This window comes from Serinus canaria, chromosome Z (assembly GCF_022539315.1).
Source record: "Serinus canaria isolate serCan28SL12 chromosome Z, serCan2020, whole genome shotgun sequence".
Taxonomy (NCBI): domain Eukaryota; kingdom Metazoa; phylum Chordata; class Aves; order Passeriformes; family Fringillidae; genus Serinus; species Serinus canaria.
Genome location: NC_066343.1, coordinates 47200757 through 47224280, shown reverse-complemented (window position 1 = coordinate 47224280; position 23524 = coordinate 47200757). Strand labels below are relative to the sequence as shown.

Genomic DNA, 23524 nt, shown 5'->3' with positions numbered 1-23524 from the left:
CCTTCAAAGAGCTGATGATTTCTGCTAATAGACCAAATGCATCAATCTCAACTTTCTTAGATGCCACTCTGACAAGAATTAACCTGTATTCTGAGTTAAAAAAATTTACCTATCAGTGATATATCAGTGGGAATCATAGAGAAGGAAAAATAAAAGAAACAAAATTATAGTTATCCTAACTAAACAGTAGTTCCTTTACCTTGTATAATAAAAGCTCTACATTTTAGGAAAACCTGTTGACATTAACATTGGTAAAAATCATGGAGAAAACATTAAAAAGTTATCTCACTATTGTGATTCTCTTTGGGCTTTTTTTTTGTTCTTGTAATGGAAATCAACAGGAAACACATGTTTGTATGTCAGATTGGTTTATATAATATTTTAAACCGTTCCTTCAATAATTACTCTTCACATTCAGTTTTTATCAGTTAAGTAAGTGTGGGCCAAGTGAGAAATATGAAAGTTTGGCAGAGCAGATTTTCTCAGTTATCTAGAATATGGTTCTTTTTCCTATAATGTATTAAATTGCTGTTCCAACATCATGATTATTACTGGATTGCCATTTTTCAGATTGAACATCAAAAAGGTCACTGGTATCTGCAGACCACAACTACAAAATCCGAAGCCAGTTAACTTGCAGTTTCAGCTGGAATGAGCAATTTTCAATTCTTCTTTTCATGTCTTTTATTATCATTTATATACTTATTTTTTCCATGAGCAAACTCAAAGAGTAATGGCTATTAATATACTCTAGCATAGAGGATATTTGCTACTCTACAGAATTATGCAGAGGTTGTGAAGATCATGAAAGCAGATACAAACACATGATTATGCACTCATTTCATGGTAAGGATGAAGGGGCTGAAACATTAATGGAGGCATTTGGGCTCCTGACATACATCTCTCTGGACCTTTTTATCCAGCGAGATATTTTCCTCTTTTAAGGTGTTCACTACATTCTAGTTCTGCCCATTAAACTGCTGTGTGTCTACCAAACTACTCTTTTGACTTTCCACACAAAAATGGAACCAGTGCTGTGAAGATGTTAACTCTTTGAAATGTGCCCTTCCTGCCCCCAATACCTTCTAACTCCAAACTACAATAGCTTATTATCGAAAAGAAACTATCCTATCCCATTTCTCTTTCTCTTCTACTATTACACAGCCTTCTTAATACAGTATGATACACTGCTGGGAAGCCATACAGTTTGAATCCTCACTAATAAGCCACTGAAATATAAAAAAACCAAATCCGTGCCTTTCATCTGCCAACCATGATAATTCAGCTAGTAAGAATAATTTCACAAATAATTTCTACTTTTGTTATTGAATTTCTTGCCCTTTTGGTTTGCATCTTCTAGTGTTGCTGTCAAAATTAAAATTTTCATTTCAGTTAGTGAAAGAACTATTACATTTTCAGTCTGAAAACCTAGACATCCATTAAATTGACATGCCTATTAGGAAACTGTTACTGCTTCAAATATTGTCATTTACAGTATTATAACATTTGCTTTCAATTTCTAAAATCATGACTGACTCAGTCCCATGAGCTGAAACATGCTTAATGTCCTGTGATGTAATACAGCTACAATAGCTACAATTCAAAAAAGGAAAATGAAGAGGCATAAGGGGGACATTCTGAATTCAAATCACTGTATGCATGTGTTAAAGGTTGGCTTTTGTGATTAATTTGTAGCTGTTTAAATGATGACCCTTTACTGATACTTCAGTGATTTGGCAAAGGAAGGCAGTGTAATTACCAGTATTCACAGATCATTTAATTGGAAGCAAAGACAGTAAAATATGGACCAAAAATCATGTAGGACATCTTTGACTCATATAAGGAGAAAATTTTATTGAATATTACTGTTTCAGATTGAATGAAGCTTGCATTTATAAACTGAAAGTACACGAAATTGCGTGTGATATGGGAAATATATAAAAAGATCTGGATTTTATTGAGGAACTTCTAATGATTGATTAAATTCTGATCCCACAGAAATTCTGTAGTAGTTCTGACAAGAGCAATATTTAGTTTATTTTCCCATTTGTCGCTAGCAAATTAGAACAGAGCAGAAAATCACTCCCCTGGCCAGGAAGCAGAAATAAAAAGGCCCTTATAAAATCACTGAACATCATTTTGTAAAGAAACATCTGATCAAAATAACATAAAGAACATGTGCAAAGATGTAAATTGAAATTTTATTTTAGAAGAGATGCTGTACTGCTTCAAGAATTATAGAGCAGCTTAAAAGAGACCTTTGAGAGTTTATCGGCAAGTGTACAGTGACTTTCCTTCTTACTGTGGTTATGGTTGGATACCAGACAACAAGAATGGCAGTCAGCACTTTCTTAGATGCAGTGCTTTACTAGAGTTCACTGACTGCATTTTCTTTATCCCAAGGCTATGCATGGAGGCAACCATATTTATCACTGAAGTCACATAAATTGTCTGAAAAAGAACATGGAATTAAAGAAATTGGAAAACAGGAGAATATTTCACTACAAGCAGATGAGGTTCAGTCTAGAACTCTCCCTAGTTTTCATAGGTAGTAGACAAAAGCATGGGATAGTCTCAACCCAAAAGCCAGCCATATTTTTTTCTTCCTTTATGGCAGTTTAATAAGATTTTTCATATCAGTCTGTACATTCTCAGAGTTCTAGTACTATATAAATTCTTCAAAAACAACTGCCCCAGATTTAAGCCCACATTTTTTTGTAATTTGCACCTTCAAAAGTATAATAATGTTCAGGAAGTAAATTTGCTCTTCATCTAATCCCAAGTACAGCTCTGGAGAGATCAGACAAGAATCTACCTTATGAGATTGTAACTTAAACACAAACAAACCCTCAAATATTAAAACTCAGAGAATCAAAACTCCCAAAAATTTCTCTAACAAATCCCATGTACAGGAAATAATTATTTACTAAAATAATTTTAAAAGATGCAGGCTAAAAATGTAGCATTTGTAATGTTCCAAATCCCAAAAAATTTAAGAGACCCTTCAAACAATGACGTTCCATTAGAGCACTTCAAGTCCTCTCACCAGTCATAAATTAATGTAACACAGAGGTGAAACAAAAATTATTTGTTCTTTACTTGCCAAAGGAGAATTAGGATCATGAAATGATGAGACTTTCAAACAAAGAGGAAGTAATTTTTAAAGTAGTACGTAATTAAATTGTGAAACACATTGTTACAGAATACCATGCACAACGAGAGAAATTCAGAGAGGAAAGGATCAATTAAGGGTTATTAACCAACATGCTACAGACACAACTTCCCCTACAGAAATCCTTTTATTAGATTCCATTGGAATTTGGATAGGGACTCTGAAAAATAACATTCTAGACCTGCCCTGGGAGAGAAACTGAAATGCACTGTCTAAATTTGGTGTTGTGATCCTACATATTTATAAAAGGCATAGGCATTCCATTTCCCTGCTGTAAAGCAGATCATCTTAGAACTCTTCTTTTGAATCAACACTTCAGCCTCCAGGTACTTGACACCTTTGGTAACTATACCATTGAAAAGGCACACTATTAATTGTGATACTTGCTTCCTCTTTCTTGAAAGGGACGAATTATCATAACTATTCTACCTGCTTCTTTCCTGAAATCATGAATTCTTGGTGAAAAAAAGTCTCTTATTGTTTTGCTTATTAGATGGAATAGCAGAAATTGTACATAACTGAAAAGTTCATTGACCTTATTTCATATCCCTTATTTTTCTCATTATGGTTTTCCTTCAGAATGGATTGTCGATTCTATATAAAAATACATGCCATAATCCTGCTTTTCATAGAGGATTTTTACATATACACCTTGCTTAATCACTATGTTATCTGATTTCTTTCATTACTCAGTCATATAATGAAAAGACATTTAAATCAACTTTATTCCTCTCTACTTTTTTATCTGTGTACAAGGATTTACTGTGATTTTTTTTATTTCAAAATTACTTCATTTCTCATATATTCTCCTTCCTACTTCTCTAAATACAATTTTATATATGAATGTACTGATTTCTGTATTTATCATCAAGAGTAACTATCCTAAATATATCTTCTCTGTGATAATTGTTGAGTTTTAGTGTACACTTTATATTTTTTGCAATGTACAATGCCTTCTTGACATTATGCATTCCACTAAAGAAAGAATGTTCTAAAATTGACTGAAATAGAGTTTAGAAAAAGAAAGTATTTTAAGGTTAATTTTAAAAACACATCTTACTGTGACTTGTTACCTTCAATTAAAGATAGGTCTATGCCTGAACAGCTGTAGTAAATACAAAAAAATTGCTATTTCTGAGTAATTTAGCAGAGGAAGTACACTGTGATCCTATAGTCAATAAATAAAAGTGAAGATTACAGCACAGCAGAGAAATCAATGGACAGACATGCTGCTTGCTGCTAACAACTATTTGTTCCTTTCTTTGCAGTTAACTTGCTTTGCATTCTCAGGGCGGAATGTTTTGAGAATTAGCTTCATACTTTTCAATGTTTCTGTCTGTGCTTTGATTACATTTTCATGGAGAAGAGCTATCAGCCTATCAGTGCCAGTAACAGAAGGTGAACTGGTGCTATCTGGATAACTGAAAGACTTTGAAAGTACTTGCTAGCCACTAAAATGATTCCAAGTTTCAGAGTCGTCTGGACCCTTCTCTGATTCTAGATCTTCTGTATTCCTATTGTGGACAACAATTTCTTCTTTTCTTAACAGCAGCTTCCCTTGGGATTTTTTTCTGATTGGGTTTAAGACTGATGGAACAGTGAAGAAGTCTGAGGTTGTCATCCAGACACAGGACTTCATCTGGTAAGCACAAAGTAAAAGTAAGACGTTATCACCAGGACTCTTTAGTCCACACTGGCTTTTTAATTTTTTTGTTTTCTTTTTGCAGTACCAACCACAGTCCAAAGCCCTAAATGAATCTGTGTACAAACCTTTTTAAAATTTTTTCTCACTCCCTCGCTCCACTTTCCCCGACTCTGAAAATCTGGAAATAAGCTGCCATTTAGTCCTGAACCTTGAAGCTGATATGACTTCAGTAGTGGACCTCCATCTCAGAACGTCTATTCCTTTTCAATCAAAAACTGATATACCTAGAGGATACATTCAGAGGGCGAGACAAACTTGATGTTGCCACCTCTAGATCTGGTTTAAAATGAATTGGTTGCAATACAGTATCAATGCAGTGAGATGCTGCACAGTAGAAAACAGAGTTATAAAACCTGAGGCTTCTCTGATGAGCTCACATGAAGGCTAGTCCTGGTTTTTTTAGATGAAGCAGTGAAAAAAATAAATACCCTTTGTAATATTTGGCAATACTCTGACCACTGAAGAGCTTGGTTGCTGGTACTCATTAAACATTTCTTAACCTCTGAAATCTTTACACCAACATGAATTCTCTGTAATGCAGAAAATCAGGTTGTGAAAGGTTAATACCACTAAGCATTTCACATTTCCTAATCACAACTTGTCATTTAGAGGTTAGACACTAATCTCTTCCTTTTTTTTTCTTTTTTTTTCTGAGATTTTGAACCTATGGGCAAAAATTCTGGGCAAGTTAGAATGGAAATAATGGGAGTTAGCACAGAAGTTTCAAGGTAGCTGTAAAACAAGCTTGGATAGTATTATGATGTTTTTAAAATTCATGTGATATAAAAAATAGACATCACAATGCAGAATTTACTTGGAACAGCAGTCACTGAGAAAATCTGATAATAAGTGATGAGACCCTGAATTAAGTCTAAAAGTATAAAAAATGAAGAAAGATTAATATTCAGGGCAGAATACTGATTGGAAAGCCTCCATGAAAAGATAACAGGACTATTTTTAAAGCTGCATTTTACTTCTAGAGACGTGGGGAGAGGATTTAAAGAGACTTTCATGCTGATTACTTTAGATAAAAATACAGCCTGTTTGAAGTTAGCCAAACACACTGGGTAGCCAAGTTGATGCAATGTGTTCCAGCATACTCTGTGTCTATGGATATTCCGGAATTTAATGTAGGTACAGCTGGGAAATCTCAGAGATACCCCTTTCCAGAATTCAGCTATTGGGTTATAAAAATATTTTCACATTTCCTGCAGATGGCTGGATTATTTTCTTCACTCATAATTTTAATTCAGAATTCATTACGGACAGCTGCTGGCTCTGATAGAACCTAATTGCTCTTTTACTAGACTCAGCTGCAAGCAGTCAGATTTCCTTTTCCTTTGTAGAGTATATTATATATAAACATGGGTGGGGAGAAAAATAACCAATTAACTAAATACATATGGATAAAATGACTCACTAAGAGCGCTGATCAAATAATGTAACAAACTACAGCTTAGGTCAAAGGAAATTACAGGCCTTGTAGGACATGATAATATATATATGGAAATAATTAGCAGCACCAACATATTTGTAATTTGAGATAACACATGGAAAAGGCATTGCATTTGTTAAAAAAATCTTACAGACAATTAATTCATTTTAATGAGGGGCAGGTTACTTTGCCCAGTGAAAAGTCATCAGTCTTCAGCAGAACTATTCAATTGAAGCCATTTGTCGGCCAAATCGAAGTCAGGCCTCAGTATGTCCATTGGGAAACTTAGAAGAAAATGTGGCATAATCATGGAACTATTTTTACTGCCTTACCTCTTATTGTAAAAAAAAAAAAAAAAAAAAAGAAAAAGGAAAAAAAAATACCCAGAGAATAGTTACTTTTATTCAGGCTACCAAAAAAGAGTACGTCACAAAAGGAGGGAACAGAGACAGCAAAAATGTCAAGGATGTGAGAACTCCCTTCTTCCTCCCTCCATATAAAAAATACTGGAATGGGTTAGAATATTTTGATGAACTCAAGAAAAAGTTATAGACATATAAAAGATGGAAAAACATTAAATAACACATTTTTTAACCCTTTTATCCAAAGACATTTAGTGAAATAAAGACACACTTTCAAATTAAAAATAAATAAATATCTTCTAATGCATATGAGTGAAACCACTTTAAAAAGAAAAAATATAGTTAATACTACCTGGTTTTGTTTTTTGAAATGTCTGTAAAATCATGAATATAAGCAAAAAACTATCCACCAGATTATCTAGGTAGCTAGAGGAATAAAGGGGAAAATTGAAATCCTCAGGAAGCAAGGCTAAACTAGTCAGTAACTGCTTGGTGCTGGAGAGGAAACTTTACTGAAATATTGTTGACAATGGAGTTTTGTACTTTCCCCTGAAATTTCTGACATTTGCCATTGTCGTAGACAGGATACTGGTCTAGACAGAGCACTGATTCTATCTAGTAATAGCATTCCCTATATTCCTTTACAGATTTCAGACTGCTACCAGAAACAAATCTTGCCCGATGCCGTCACAGCAGTATTTTAGGATTTCAAAAGATAATCCACCCCTGAGTCACACCAGTGGGGAGCATAATCTCTGAACCGTAGGCTAAGTGCCAACAAAATATGGCTTCATACACATGTGATGGATTTAATCAGAGAGACCACAAGTACGTGGTTTTCATTATTTGAATCTGCATGACAAAATATTCCTATTACTTGGTATTTATATGTTTTTGAATTTTAATAATGTTCTTAGTGATCATTTCTGAGTTTTAATGCTTAAAAACAATGGAAGCATATACTATACATACAGCAACACCAGTTCAGGTTTTAGAATGGGCTTGTTTGCTATGAAGAACTGGTTTCTCACTGAAGAAATTTGAAACTGAACTAAATTTGAAAGTGGATCAGCATCACTTTGGTTGTGTTTGACACTTCATGGAGGATTTACAGATAATATAGCATCGTACTTTCCTACTCTGACAAAAAATCTATCAAGGCAAATTTTATAGGACTCTCCACACCATCACATTAACTATGGTATGCTAGTTCTTATTATGTTCATACTCCCAGGTTTTCATAAGCAAGTGCCTAAATTTAATGAAAAAAAATTAGATACCTAAGCCATTAGAACACTGGTAAGTTAAAAGATGAATCGGGCAATAGCATCTTTGCTATTAGGATGATTCTAACTAGTGATACTCAGATTTGAAACAGAGAAAAGAAAATCCAGCATTATCCATCCATCACTCTCTCTATCAGCACACAGATGGAGATGCTACCTCTTGTCTGTATACTTGCATGAACATATCCCAGTAATTACATGAGAAGACTGGCATGTTCAGCAATAAAATAACGAGGGCCTTCAACTGTAAGGTTCCTGTAATCTGCATTTTCATGACCTTGAAAGTTTTTATGGTAAAAATATGAAGGCAAAACCAAACTCCCCTCTACTTGTGACATCTCCTGTCCATGTGTGTAATACCATTCATTACAAAATTACCAAGGAGTGTCTTGCTACACCAATTTCTTCCATTTAGCCTTTATCAACTTTTCTTCTAGAATCTTTCTCTCTTTCCAGTAGATTCTGCAATTCCAAAAATTGATCAAAGACAGAGAAACCATCCAAGACTTTCTAAATCAGGTGAATCCAGTTCCACTTAAGCAGAGATCAAGCATCCAAGGCATAAGCACTGCAAGCCTCATCCTGCATATGTTGAAACAAAATAACTGCTAAGAACAAAGGTATGTGTAGAAAATAAACTGCTGCCAGTCAGTTTCTCAGATTGCATGGTCTGAGTTGCTGAGACTATTAATACAGATGAAATACAAGGAAAAACATACATGGACATTAACTTATTCCTATATTTTTATATTAAGAGGAAATAAATATACTAAGCAGAATCAACAACCAGACATCTTTTCAATATGAGATTCTTATAGCAATCTTATCCCACTCTGTTTTCTATTAGTGAACAATGATTTTGAGAAAAAAAAATTATGAGCTGTACAGTGATCCACAGCTAACACCTGAAGAGTAAATAGTACAGTGTTTTTGTACAGGGATGATACCCAGTACAGTTTAATACACAGTAGCAACTCAATAACTTCTAGATATAGACATGTGGGTAGACCAGAGAAAATTTAGAAAATTTATGACATTAAAATAGTTTTCATACTGAACTGCTTTCACTGTGTTTTCCTCTCCAGAGTTTTCAGCTCTCCAAGGACATTAGGAAGGGTCCGGATTGTTCTCAGGAGAGGGAAAGGGAAGAGATGAGGAAGATTCTAGTATTTTTTTCAATCTTACTTGTGTTCTTTCTGAATATGCACTGGGGAGGTTTTTTCCCCCACCGTGAAAAAGGATAGGCAGTTATCTGCAACCTACTCACTGCAAGGATTAAAAAATGAGTACTTGTAAGGCCTATGGCAAAAGAAGCAGTTCAGACTATACAGGAATGAAAATAAAACAATCCATTAGGAAAACCATTGCCTTTGGTATTTTTTTCCCTTAAAATTTCTATTTTTTTGTTCACAAACACTGAACAAGAATTCTACTTTAGGAAATAGAACATCATATGGTGTTTTGTTATTTTTTGAAAATGATCTTGTTTTTCACTCTGCTAACTGGTTATGTTAGTGCAGTCAGACACAGATTTACTTAAAACAGTCACATTCCTCTGAACAGCCAAGTCTTCCTGTTAGCAGTAGCAGCATTAACAGCACCTGCCAAAGCTTGAAAAAGGGTCTTAGAGATATGCCCCTTGGTGCTGGTATTCAAAGAAAGACTCAAACATTTGGGATCGCACTAACATGTTAAGCTTTTAGGAAGTGTTACTGAACCAACTGCTAAAGTTTCTGTGATGTTTTGAAAACACAGTGGCATAAAATTCCAAATACCCTCCAGTGCTGGTTTATGTGATCTGATTAGCACCTGTTTGCCTGCACTAATCCAACTTCAAACAAAAACATGTGTTTTCCCTACTATCATTAGACCACACATTAGTGTCTCACCAGTGCAGAATCCTAGGATTTAGGCCTGCATTTTTTCATTAAAGAAACAATTTTTTCTTGATCAGCTCTGCAAATTAGGGCAAGTCATGCAGAAAGAGCAGTGGGATTGCGTTATTACTCAACTTCTGGGGAAAGGGACTGAAAGGGTATTCTTAAAATATAACTGTAAATGAAAAAAAACAACTATATGCATCAACTATTGAAGCCACCTCAGAAAAATTTTCAGACAAGTTACTCTAAATAAACCAACCAAGATTTTAATACATTGTGTTAAGTACCTACAAATAGGATAGGAGTGCTAAATTTCATTCATGCGGGGTTTTTTTTTGCATTCAGCTTTAATTTATCTGCTTTTCTCTTCCAAATCTCACACTGAGAATAAGGAAAATGGAACCAAGGCTCTACTGAACTATCTTCCCTGGTAGATATAGACAGAAGACATTATCTTTTTTCTTGGGAAAAGAGTACAGTGGAATTAAGCAATTATGTTATGACACCATTCATGGAGGTAGTCCTTACAAAATATCTGATTACTTAAATTAAAAAAATCTGCATTTAGATTAGGCCTCGATGTTTCCTTTGGTGCTCCATTATTCTTTCAGCAATGATCTATGCCTTTTTTCCCTTAAAATTAACATACCTGTGAATATGTTTAGCTACCTTTTCCAGTAAAAATCCCGCCAACTTTTCTACACAAGTGTCCTGGTTTTTGCTGGGCTAGAACTTATTTTTTTCCCAGACTTCTTTCCTCTGTTTCAGTGTGTGGTGCAGCTCAAGGAAGGTGGGTCTGCATAGAAGGCTGGGAGGAGACAGAGGTGACTCGAACTGACCAAAAGGGATATTCCACACCATGTGGCATCATGCTTAACATATAAAGTGGGGGGAAGAATAACCCAACTTTTGGGTTGATGACATTTGTCTTCCCAAGTCATCATTATGTGTGATGGGGCCCTGCTCTCCTGGAGATGTCTGAACACCTGCTTGCTCATGGGAAGAGAACTTGCTCACTGAAAGACAACTGCTGGCCATTGTTAAGGCAGATGGGTAGAAATGCAGCAAGGAAAAGCTTGAGCTAAACCTTTCACTTGCAATACATACCTACAAATACAGAATAAATAGGGGGTTACTCTGTTAGCATCAAAACACAGACAGGTGGTTCTTGTGTTCCTCACCCACACAGGGTGAGAAATAAATTCTCCCTGTACTGTCGATAGCTTTGTTTTTCAGTTTCTGTGGTTTAAAGTTTACAGAAAAAGGCTTCCACAGATTCTTCAAGCCTACTCTTTCTTTTTATCAAACACATTTTGAAAGGCAACTCCCATTCTGTTTATACTTCTGTAATGTGATTATTAGAATTTCCTGAGCTCTGTTAGTTTGGTAGGTACTGGAAGAAATATAAAAGAAGGTATTAGTCTTGTCTCAGATGGCTTAAAATTGCCACTATAAATCCTGTGTTCCTTCTAGAAACTAAACTCAGATTATTCATTCAATGAGATATTGCTAAAAAGACAGTCCTACCATGCGCAAAGGATATAAGATATGGTTGTGTATGATATTGTTTTGGCTCTAGTTAGAAAAGTCTTAAGTACTTTTTAAATCTGGATGATGAAAAGGGGAAATTTAATGAAAAGGGATTTAGGTAGTCCTGAACACAAAATGGGAGACAATGATAGACAAGATACAGAACAAGGACAAGAGGAATATTAAAAAGGATGCAGAGGCAGACTAGGGGCCAGGAAAGGAACAAATGAAACCCAAGAAGTTTGTCAAGAACAGAAAAGTACCTCAGTGGAGATCAGCAACTAGTAGAGGGCAGTAAAAGTAGAATGTAGTAGAAGTAAAAGGAGATGCTTGGCAAAAATTAGAATGGCAATTACCATTAGAATTACAATCTTACTTCAGAGAAAATACTAAGAAAGGTAGGAACATATTTCATTAAATGGTTCAGCAATGTGGTATCAGCAATGAAGTAAGTTTGAGAAAACAATGAAATTGAAGGACACAACTAGAATATACTTAGAGGGGTGGGTCCACAGAATAAGGATCAGTCCAGATGTAGAGAGAAAAAAATTGATAAAAGTGTTAAATTACTTAAAATAGGCACAGGAAAGATTGAATGGAGAAACTTACGAAGTGAGCAACAGAGAAGAGAAGGAAAAAATGGAAAACAGATTCTAATTAAAAACTGGATAATGTGCAGAGTTTGTACTTAACTGTTTTAAATTAATTTTTTATAGGTTGAAATGAAATGTTTATGCATGGCCGGTACCTCAATTTCAAACCAAATAAGAAGAATTGTCATACTGCTGTATGAAATACATACCCTTTTGCCTAAAAATACTGTGGTGATGCTCTATATTTGCTCCTCTTTTGATTTTTCTGAACCAATTTAATAATCATAGAATCACAGAATAAACAGAGTTGGAAGGGACCCACAAGGATTACTGAAGTCTGACTCCTGTCCCTGCACAAGACAGGCCCAACAAAATCATATTGAATTTAAAATTATATGGCAATACAAATCCCTGAATATAATGTTGCTACAGTATGCCTGAAAAGTGATACTCACATTAACATTACTATTGTGAGAAACTCTTTAGTGACTTCTTGTTAATCTATCAGTTGGATAGTCAACACTTTACATTGAGGAGTTAATTAGCACATTAATAAAGTTTGGACTGTCCAGAACACTTGATGCTAAATGTCCAGCCTGATTTAATTATAGAGACATACACTTTGAATTTTTCAGAAACCTGGTTATAGTAATTCTGTTCATAGACAAATTGTTAGGAGTGAAACTTTAAACCCTTACTAAAATGATAGGATATGTGAAAGTCTGTTTTTTAGAGGTTAGGTTGAATGAAGTGACTGAAATATTCATGTCTCTAGTAAGTATACATAAGGTGAAAAGCTTATATATAGCAGATTATGCTTATTGCAGGGAAATTATTGATAAATAAATCAATAGGAATTTGGGATAAAAAGAGTCCCTCAGGCATAAAATCATACTACCTAACTGGACCACCACTTTCAATGAAACCTGCATGCAAATCTAATGACAAAGAGAAAATAATTGCCTTGTACTTCATCAGAACCCCTGAATGATAACAAACAATATATTTTATTTCATCTTTTCCAATGACTAGCCATAAAAACTGATTTAATTTGCCTATTCTTGCATAGTGGTAATTTAGGCTATTATATTAATTTAAGAGATTTTCCAGAGTGGGAAAATTAATTTCTTCTACTAGGTTTGGTTTTAAGGTAGTGTTTTCATTTTCCTTAGTCCCAACATCTTGACTGTTGAGCAACTTTGAAGGTATGCTACATATGGATCAAGCGAATAAAGTTGTATCTGAGGAAATCTAAAATCCTAGACAATAATAAAAATGTTTTAAGACCCTGAAAATGTAAGTACAAAAATATGCATCTTGACTCAAGAAATACTCGGCAAGCTTTATGAATATATTTGTGTTGCTATTTATAATTATTCCACATTTTTAATCCTGGTGTTTAGATAAACATTTAATATCTGTGTTCCATGTTCTCTGGTACTTTGTAAACAGTCTTTGCATTTCAACGTTTAAGTTCTTATTTTGATTTCCTGTTGAATTTATTTTTCCATCTTGTTTACTGGAGACTCTTTCAATCACTTTAAAAGTGTTTAAATTTTCAGATTCCGTGAATGGGTTGTCAATACGAGAAGTCAGAACTAGACATGGTGGTATGCTGTAATTACTATTCCTCAGGTTTTGGTTGAAAAAAGCAAGTCTGGATTTCAAATAAGCTAAGCATTTGTAACTTCAGAGATCCATCTACAGTAGCTCTCCGCCTTACTAACTGAAGGTGTTCCAAACTGAAGTTCGCAAGAAACAGTGATCTTAGGAACTTGCTTGGAAAAGGGCTACACAGCAAGCTATACAATGTTTGAAAATACAGCCCTGGAATAAGGGAACCCATCTTGGAGTTTATTTCAACCAGAATTGGTATATATGTTCTGATAATGTCCTTATCAACATGATTTTAGGGCTTTTCAAAGATCTGTTCAGCAAATTCCAAAGAAGCCATATCTCTTTCTAGTCATTTTCCTTAGTCCCAACACACAAAAAGCAGCTGACTTTTCTTCTTCCAGTGTTATTAATTCATACCTTATAATGCCTGAAGAGGTTTGCTGCTTTGCAAAACAGCATGGAGCACTAACTTCCCTGGAACTGGGTTCAGCTTGTTCCTCAGGTACATCCTTTGCATTTTTAGCTCCTCGAAGTCCTAAACTGAGGATTCAACCTTGAATACAGATTCAGGTCTTACCTGAATTTATCTATCTTAATTCTCATGTTTGCTACTTTCTCACACAATATAAGGTAAGTAATAATTTCAAAAAGTGTTTCATTGCTTAAAACACACTTTTTTAAAAAATTAGGCTCTTAAACCAATACCATCCTCTTCCTTTTTTAAGCCACATTCTGAATGCATTTATATTCTCCTTCCTGACATTCTCCCTGGAGATCTTCTGACATACTAAAATTAAATTAATTGTGCATAGACCAAATAAAATAATTCCAGCCTATCCAAGTTGCCAGTGCCATACTCAGGTCCTTGATTTGCAATGCAACCACCTTTTTCTTTGACAGATCCAGAAGTCTATTTGAGAGAAAATCATAGTTTCATCTGCAACAAAACAGAAAGCAGTAACCTTGACATACCATGCTTTGAAGAAACGTCTGGGCTTACCTGCAATGCACAACCATAGGTCCGGCATCAGGTGGGTTGCAAGTCTTGACTCGTCGCAGGAAAGCTAAGAATGGTGTTGGGTGTTCTGGGACACCATGGTCAGGCCAGGCAGTGAACTGGAATTGCCTCACTTCCCTTTTCTCACTTGAGCCATTCTATGGAATTTAAAAGTTTCATGACAAAACTGAGTCTTGAGATTATATCATCACTTTTCAATAAAACAACTGCAAAGCCATATACACCATTGAAAATTGTTTAAGTATTTGGGGCCAGCAAGAAAAAGAACTCTGGCTCTGGTGGAAAATCCAAACTACAGATTCAAACAATGTAAGATCTTAAAATGTACTGGACACTTGTGCACCACAAGTATTCAGGTTTTTCATGGTGAGAGCTCTGCGTTAACTTACAAAACTTCATGTTATCAGGAAAATGTACTCTTCTGTAGAAGTCACAATATTTAGCACTGTTAGAAGGAAACAAGGGTAAAGCTAGAAAGGAGGTGAAGGGGAGAAAGGGAGTCAAGAAGTAAGGGAAAAAGGCACAAGGTACGTCAGGAAGCAAAAGGAAGGAGCAGGACAAGGTGACAGGAGGGAGGCCGGTGTTAGGAAGAAAGGAAGGAATGGGAGGTGAGGGGAAAAAAATGCCAGCCTTTCAATTTAAAATTTTATAGTAAGTATATATAAGTATATATACCTTGTGAAGTGCAAATGTACGAACACAGTATGTTGCCAATTCAACAGTGTCTAAAAGGGTCACTTGGATTAGTCCATAAGTTTCTGTGCCTCTGCTTGGCCAGTATTGATCACACTTCACCTGCAGTGAAAAACGTGTTATCATTTAATACATTTAATACATTTAATACTGAAGTTTATTACATATCTGACTGTATATCACCATAGGCTTTAAAAATATGTGGAAATAGAATGGCCAGCTTCCAGCACAGGAAATCTATTTTATCATCCACAAGAACTGCTCTTCTATTAGTAGATTATATAATGTCTTCTTCCATAAGTTCAGTAGGACAGATATTTGGGAACTGCTAATAAACACAGATACACTGAAGAAAAAACAATTTATAGTAGCTTAAAGTATGACCTATATCTTCACTTTTCACAGTCCATAACTTAATAGCAGCACTAATCACTTCAACATAGGTGGAACATTTTTTAATATTTGCCATGTTTTACGTTAGTCACCAAACTTATAAACTACTGCTTTGATGTTAACATTTATTATGTATAGAAATAGCTCAGCACCAACAAGTAGATTTTTAGAAATAATTTCTGTACACTGATAAATGAAAGGGCATCAGCAACTATTAAGTGGACTGTGGGAAAAAATTTTTCTTCTGAGATCAGTGCTTATCAGAGAAGAATCATATAATGAAATTGGGTCCACAAGTATTTAAAAAACATGTTTTGGTGGAGAGTTCATCCATCAAAATTTAAAAAAAACAAAACATTTCATTCAGAGGAATCTCACTTTTAAAATGCTGCAGAATTCTGTGTAAAATGACACATAAGAGAACCATATTTTATCATCATTTCTAAGGCTCAATAATTTCTTTCAGTTAAAAAGGGTATTTAAAATGATAACTGTTAAGAAAACAGAAATGCTGGACCCCTAAACCCAACAAAAACAAAGCAGTAGAACAAAGCAGTATGGCAGTCAAGGAATTTGAAACATTTTACTTTCAGTGGCTGATGGGTGAAAGAGAGGGTCAATCTCTATTCTATTTATAACAATACATTCTTACCAATTAGCCCTGCCTGAAGTAGAGAAAATAAGTTTAAACTGAGTCCAGTAACAACACATTTGGTTTTTTTAATACACGTCTTCATTAATCACTCCAAGCCAGACTCAGACGACATTCAATGAGAATACACTAAATGTAACAAACATCAAAAGCAGAATATAGCACAATGTTTGCAGTAAAAAATGTGAATTGTCATGCTAATCTATGAGGAAAACTGATTATTTCCCCAAAATGGAAAATTAAGATATGCATCTTTGAAACTCGTGTGTTCTCCAGGTTCTTCATTCTGCACAATACTTATTGAAAAATGACTTGGCATGCTCTCCAGGTCTCCAGACCCAAATAACTTTTGCTCACAGATCATTTTATTTTGAGGCTCAGAGGTCACAGATTATTAATGGCTCACAAATCACAGTCTGAGAACAAGCAATCTAGATAGAGAAGAAAAAGATTCTAACCACTGAAGCAGGGGATGAGAATTAATTAGTGGCAAAGTAAAGCAAAACAATTTTTAGGCAATGATAATTTAGTTTAGAGATAACAAATTGCAACAAAGTAACTAAAAATGTTTACTGATACTGCTGTTATAAAAAAATAGGATTGATTGTGAAAAAATTCATTTATAAAGTAAATAAATAATTACTTCTTTGTGTCACTTACTGAAAGGGTAAGTACTGCAAGTAGTTCACAAATATCCAGTATATATTTGCAAGATTCCTAGTACTTGCCCTCTTAGTCTTTGTAAATCAAACTGAAAAGCATGTTTTCAATTGAGACATTTAAATATAGTAAATCTAGTTTCACTTTATAATTAATACAGAAACATTGCAACATGTCTATATTGGTTACCTGTACTTTAAACAAACAAGCTATGGTTTATTATTTTTTAATTCCCGTGGAATGACACATTTTTTCATGGAAAGTGTTGATAGATAATAACTATAATTTGTAATCTTAGCAACTACAGATTTATTCTGACTATACGTGAGTTATTTGGAAAGTTTTTTCATTAATAAAATGTTTTTTTAATTCAAATGAGAGAGAAAAGTGTAGCTGTGCTTTTACATGCCTAAATATCTTGGTCTCTTCATCACTGGGCAGACCTCACATATAAATTATATGCTTATAGAAGCATTACGAGCTTCTGGAAAGCATTCCTGAAAAATTAACCAGCTTTCAGTTTGTTAACAATAAAAATTTGAAAATGACAGAAATTTTTTTTTTGGTTTTTTTTTAATTTTGTATAGTAATCTAATGTTAAGAATTTACTTGGTCTTAGAAGCCTATTTTTCACTTTGGCTGGGAAAAAATAAATGTGCATGCTCCTTTAGGTGCAGATTTTATTTGGGTTTTTTTTTTTTTTTAATGTACTAGTTTATCTAACATAAACTTCAATTATGGTATAATTTTTCTAAAACACTTTCTGTGAGAGCTATGTGATGCAGAGGACTGCTGCTGGAAGCAGACAGTGTTCAATAAGAAACTCAATTTGTAGTGTAGTATATGTATTATTTGAAAGGGGAAACTGATGAAAATCAGTATCAATTCTTTTAGAAAGAAAACCTGATTTCAGGTTGATGTGGATTTGACCTTCTGGAAGAGCACACGAAGCATAAGTTGATTGAACTGCACCTTCTGTCCCTTTTGCCTATTGATTTTTCTCAGATCAAGAGGTCTTCTTCAGAGATGTGTCCTTATGTGCCTCCTACCCTCTTTTGCTCTGTGATCATAAACCTTATATTCCCAATACTCCTAAGAATTTAGAGTCCAATTTATCTTTGTGAGAGATCAAGCAATGTTTTCTCTTGGACTTCACTGGCAGCAGAGAACCAGATAATACAAGTTAATTGGTAACACACTACTTTCTGAGACAGAGTTCTTTCCAAACCTTTTATTCTATGTTAACATCCCAGTCTTCAGCTCTTGAAGTGGGAGAGGTTATATATCCTATGTTCTTCTCAGAAGAGAAATCTCAACCCCATGGAGTCATCCAAAATTTAACACTGAATGTCAACAAGTCAATTTTGAAATTTTTTGCCAAATGTGTTTGTGCTTTAGCTTTTGGGCATGTTTAAATTTCTGAGCAGTAAGAGCCATTTCTCCCATGCTTCTGTAAATTATTTGGGAAAAAAAATATACCTTTGATGACCCCTCACTTCATAGTCATCACCTCTTTATTATCCATGTAGCTCTGAGTTCCAAAGGTTGATCTTTTCCCTAGTAGACAATATTCACCTGCACCCAACAATTTTTTTTTGTGCCACTAACTGTACGTGAGAACAGATTTCACCAGTAAATAATCTAATATTCTCTTGTCTGTGACAAAAGATGGCAAGATGAATGAAGCAGACACATGAGTGTGAAATAATTCCCTGGTGTTTTAAGAGTGGTTTTTTTTTTTAAAGAGAAATGTAACTACAAGTATTGAAAAGCAAACCTTTTACTCCTACCTTCACTATCACAGAATCACAGAATGACTAGGTTGGAAGAGACCTTCAAGATCATCGGCTCCAACCCATTCCCTAATACCTCAACTAAACCATGGCACTGAGTGCCACATCCAGTCTTTTTTTAAATACATCCAGGAAGATGACTCCACCACCTCCCTGAAAAGACAATTCCAGAACTTTATCACTCTTTCCATAAAAAACTTTTTCCTGATGTCCAACCTATAGTTCCCTTGGTGCAGCTTAAGACTGTGTTCTCTTGTTCTACCTGTTGCTGTCTGGAGAAAGAGACCAACACTACCTGACTACAAACACCTTCCAAGGAGCTGTAGAGAGTGACAAGGTCACCCCTGAGTCTCCTTTTCTCCAGGCTAAACACCCCCAGCTCCCTCAGTCGTTCCTCTCAGGGTTTGTGTTCCAAGCCCCTCACCAGCCTCGTTGCCCTTCTCTGGATGTGCTCCAGTGTCTCCATGTCCTTCCCAAACTGAGGGCCCAGAACTGGACACAGCACTCAAGGTGTGGCCTCACCAGTGCCCAGTGCAGGGGGGAAATGACCTCCCTGCTCCTGCTGGCCACACTATTCCTGACACAGGCCAGGATCCTGTTGGCCTTCTTGGCTACCAGGGCACACTGCTGGCTCATGTCCAGTCGGCTGTCACCGGTACCCCCAGGTCCCTTTCCAGCCACACCATCCCCAGCCTGTAATGCTGCAGGGGGTTATTGTGGCCAAAATGCAGGACTCAGCACTTGGACGTGTTCAGCTTCATCCTATTAGGCTCGGCCAATCCATTCAACCATTCCAGGTCTTTCTGCAGATCCTTCCTACCCTCCAACAGATCAACACACAATCCCATCTTGGTGTCATCTGCAAATTTACTAATGAAGGACTCAATCCCCTCATCCATGTTGTCAGTGAAGATGTTGAACAGAGCTGGCCCCAGCACAGACCCCTGAGGACACCACTGCTGACTGGCCCCAGCTGGATGCAGCACTGCTCACCACCACTCTCTGGCCCGGCCATCCAGCCAGTTCTGAACCCAGCAAAGAGTGCTCCTGTCCAAGCCGTGGGCTGCCAGCTTTTCCAGGACACTGCTGTGGGAGACAGTGATAAAGGCCCTGCTGGAGTCCAAACAGACAGCATCCACAGCCTTTCCTGCATCCACCAGGCCGGTCACCTGGTCATAAAAGGAGATCAGGTTGGCCAAGCACGACCTTCCCCTCCTAAAGCCATGCTGGCTGGGTCTGACACCCTGGCCACCCTGTAAGTGCTGAGTGAGCACACTCAGTATAAACTGGTACTGAGGTCAGGCTAACTGGCTATCAGTCAGTCATAATTGCCAGGATCCTCTTTCCCAGCCTTTTTTTGTCAATGAGTGTCACACTGGCCAGCTCCCATTCCTCTGGGACCTCAGCAGTGAGCCAGGACTGTTGGTAAATGATGGAGAGTGGCTTCACAAGCTCATCTTCCAGCTCCCTCATGACCCTGGGATGGATCCCATCAGGTCCCATGGATGTATGAATTTGCAAGTGTCTCAGTAGTTCTCTGACTGCCTCCTCTTGGATAATTGGGGGACCATTCTACTCCCTGGCAGCATCTCCCAACCCATGATCATAAGTTGCACATTGCCAAAACCACTACATATGAAATCAGAGCAGCTCTCAAATGATAAATACATTAAGAAATCTTTTTAGGTACCATAGAAGAGGATGTACCTAGAATATATAACTAATGATAGGCACATTCTCTAAACGTGCCTCTCAAACATGCACATATTTTCTTTCTCTACATTTCTTCCACTCAGGCCATGCAAATCCTTGCTGTTTATGGAAGTACAACTATTCACTGAAAGCAAAGCTGAAAAAAAAAAAATGTAAATGCGTCCTTTTTCATTAAAAATGAGAAGCTTGAGACATTTTCAGACTCAAAGGGTTTCAGCTACGGAGTTCCTAATATTCGTGGATATTCACACTTCAACAAGTCATAGATACCAGAGAACATGCTGCTATGCATCAACAGAGCTGAAGGAAGTGTATTTCCATATGAACATATGAATACAAAGATTCCTGACATTCAAAGGTGGAGAAATAATTTTCCAGTATAAAGTTCCATCATTCATGCTGAAAAGCTCCTTCAGGTGATTCTTAACACATGAACCAGCTGTTACAAGCCATTTAAGTTTATAAGGACAAAAAGAAAAAAGATCAGGAAAGAGACAGAAAACTAGTGCAAGGCAGATACATATAGCACATGATTTGCTGTAAGAACAGTGTATTAATTATGCTGAATCTAGAATACAAAATATCAGTAGAACATAATTTCTTGCTCTGGATTTCTTACTAAAAAAAGACTTTTGCAGACAGAATTTTCTATAGTATTTTCAGGTGATCTTCCTTCAAAACCAGAAGAATAATAAATTATGTTGAATGGCAATAATAATTATGCAATAAGAAAGGTAGTACCAATTGTTGTTGGTGGAACCTGTCTCAAACCCTATCAGCTAATTTACTGCCTCAGTCATTTCAGCTGATATCTCCAAACAGATGTTACTCTGAAGCTATTTTCTTTTGCCAGCAATGCTTTGCCACCTAAGGATTAGACTGATTTGACTCTAAAGCTTAAAGACATTGACAATAGTGTTTGAGATTATAATGCAATAATAAAAAAAAAGAGTACAGACACATGTTTTTCAATTTTATTTCAAGAAGCTTTGCTCTAGTTACTCATTTACTTCAGGTTTAAATGAAAGATTAAAATATAAATTCATAATCATAAATAAATTTTGAATTTTGGTCTTAATAATGGTAGCCACAAAAAAAATTCCAGTAAGAATCTGGAGGCAACACAAATGAACCATAGGCTAATCAATTCATAACAAACTTTAGTCCCCTACTAAGGCTTCAAACACACCCTCTTGACACTCTGGAATTTCTGAGATATGATTAATAGGTTAACTGTTAACACTGAAAGATAATTGATTAATTAAAGAAATTATCCCCAGATTTTTTCTATTCTGACCCTTAAGAAAGAGTGTGGTATGATTGTTAAAGCAAATGGAAACACATATTGAAAGGAATATTGGGCATGTTCAAATGTGTCCTCTCTCTCAATTCTCATATTCATCTATACAAGCAAAGAACAGTTCAAAACTGTACTGCTGATATCAGTGGAACATGCCTTTTTTGAGCTCTTTCTAACAGCAGGGAAGGCATGGTTTTAATGAATTCGTTTTGAAGGATGAGTCTGTCAAATCTTTAAGTTCAGCAAGATTTTCCAAAAAATGTCTTGAAAAGGTTTAAATGAATGGACTGACTGGAAAAGTGAATGTGCTGACTACTTTTTGTTTCATCCTCTTGTACTCAAGGCTGATCACTGTGTGCAGCCTGAATAATCCTTTCACTGAATAAGATATTACAGTATGAAGAACATATTGAACATTTCAGCCTGCTATTCAAGTGCTGTAATGAATATCTATTATTTTCCATAAAAGAGAACTACCTCTTTAAGCTGATATGAATATTATGTAAAATATCAGTGAAACAAAAGGATCAAAAGAAAGAAACATCAGATCAAAAAAAATCTATTATTGCCTTTGGTTCACTTGAAACACAACTAATACATGAAAAGGTACATTGGAAGGTATTTTGTGGATCTAGAGGTCTCAGTCTGGATTTTGATTTTTGAATGCAACTTCAAGTCAAGGTCTGCTTTCTATAGCTAGCTTAATATATATATGAAATTCTTTATCTCATAAATGTATTTCATAAAGTTCCTGTTATGTGAACCAGAAAATTCCTCTAGCAAAAGCATTGATTACCAACCTCAGTATCCATCTGTATCCATTAACTTCCTTAGAACACAGGACAAGCTCTGTAAATTATGTAAAATGTTAAAAATAATATTTGTTTTCAGAGACATCTGTTAGAAGAACTTAAATTTTCCTGATTTCTTGCTTGCTATAAAGGACAACTGGCCTTGAGTTTTTCACCATAATCTGCTAAATAAGGAAAAAGTAGGATCACTTTTTGATAAACAATACTAAATCCACACTCTGACATTTTCAAGCCTCAAACTGCTTGACAGAACACCATGTGCTGAAGTTATACACTACAATGCTAAACCAAACATACTTAGCCATGTGTCCAGAGAGGGTCACAAAGCTGGTGAAGGGTCTCAAATGTAAGTCCTATGAAGAGTGGCTGAGGACACAATGGTTGCTCATTCTGGAGAAAAGAAGGTTCAGGGCTTATTGTGCTCTAGAACTACCTGAAAGGAAGTTGTGTGAGGTAGGGGTCGATCTCCTTTTCCAGGCAACCAGCAACAGGAAAAAAACTGCAGCAGGGGAGGTTCAGGTTGTAAATCAGGAAAAAATTTCTTCACTGAAAGAGTGGTTAAGCATTGGAACAGGCTCCCCAGGGAAGTGGGGGAGTCACCATCCCTTGAAATGTCCAAAAAACGAGTGGACATCTCACTTTGTAATATAGTTTAGTGGGCATGGAGGTATTTGGTAAAAGGTTGGATTCCATGAAGGTCTTTTCCAACCTTAACGACTCTAAGATTCTACACTCACTCAATTTTGAAAACAAGCAGAATTTTTAATCTTCTAACTCAAAATCTCAATGGGCATTTTTTACATGCGGCACGGTTCTTCTGTCTGTATGAAGAGGAGAATTATAGGAGGTAGTAGTATATGTCTTACCTCAAGCGCAAAGCAAAGGAATTAAGATAATAAAGTCGAATTAC

General features: G+C 35.9%; 1 protein-coding gene across 1 annotated transcript in view; it reads right to left on the bottom strand.

Annotated features, from left to right (window-relative positions):
* Positions 1-23524, bottom strand: part of PTPRD (protein tyrosine phosphatase receptor type D) — a 366121-nt gene that overhangs the window by 19620 nt on the left and 322977 nt on the right. The window contains exons 25-26 of the mRNA XM_050987010.1: positions 15274-15393; positions 14581-14735 (exon numbers count right to left, since the gene is read on the bottom strand). Coding sequence (XP_050842967.1) covers positions 14581-14735; positions 15274-15393 — 275 coding nt within the window. The remainder of the gene's footprint in view (positions 1-14580; positions 14736-15273; positions 15394-23524) is intronic.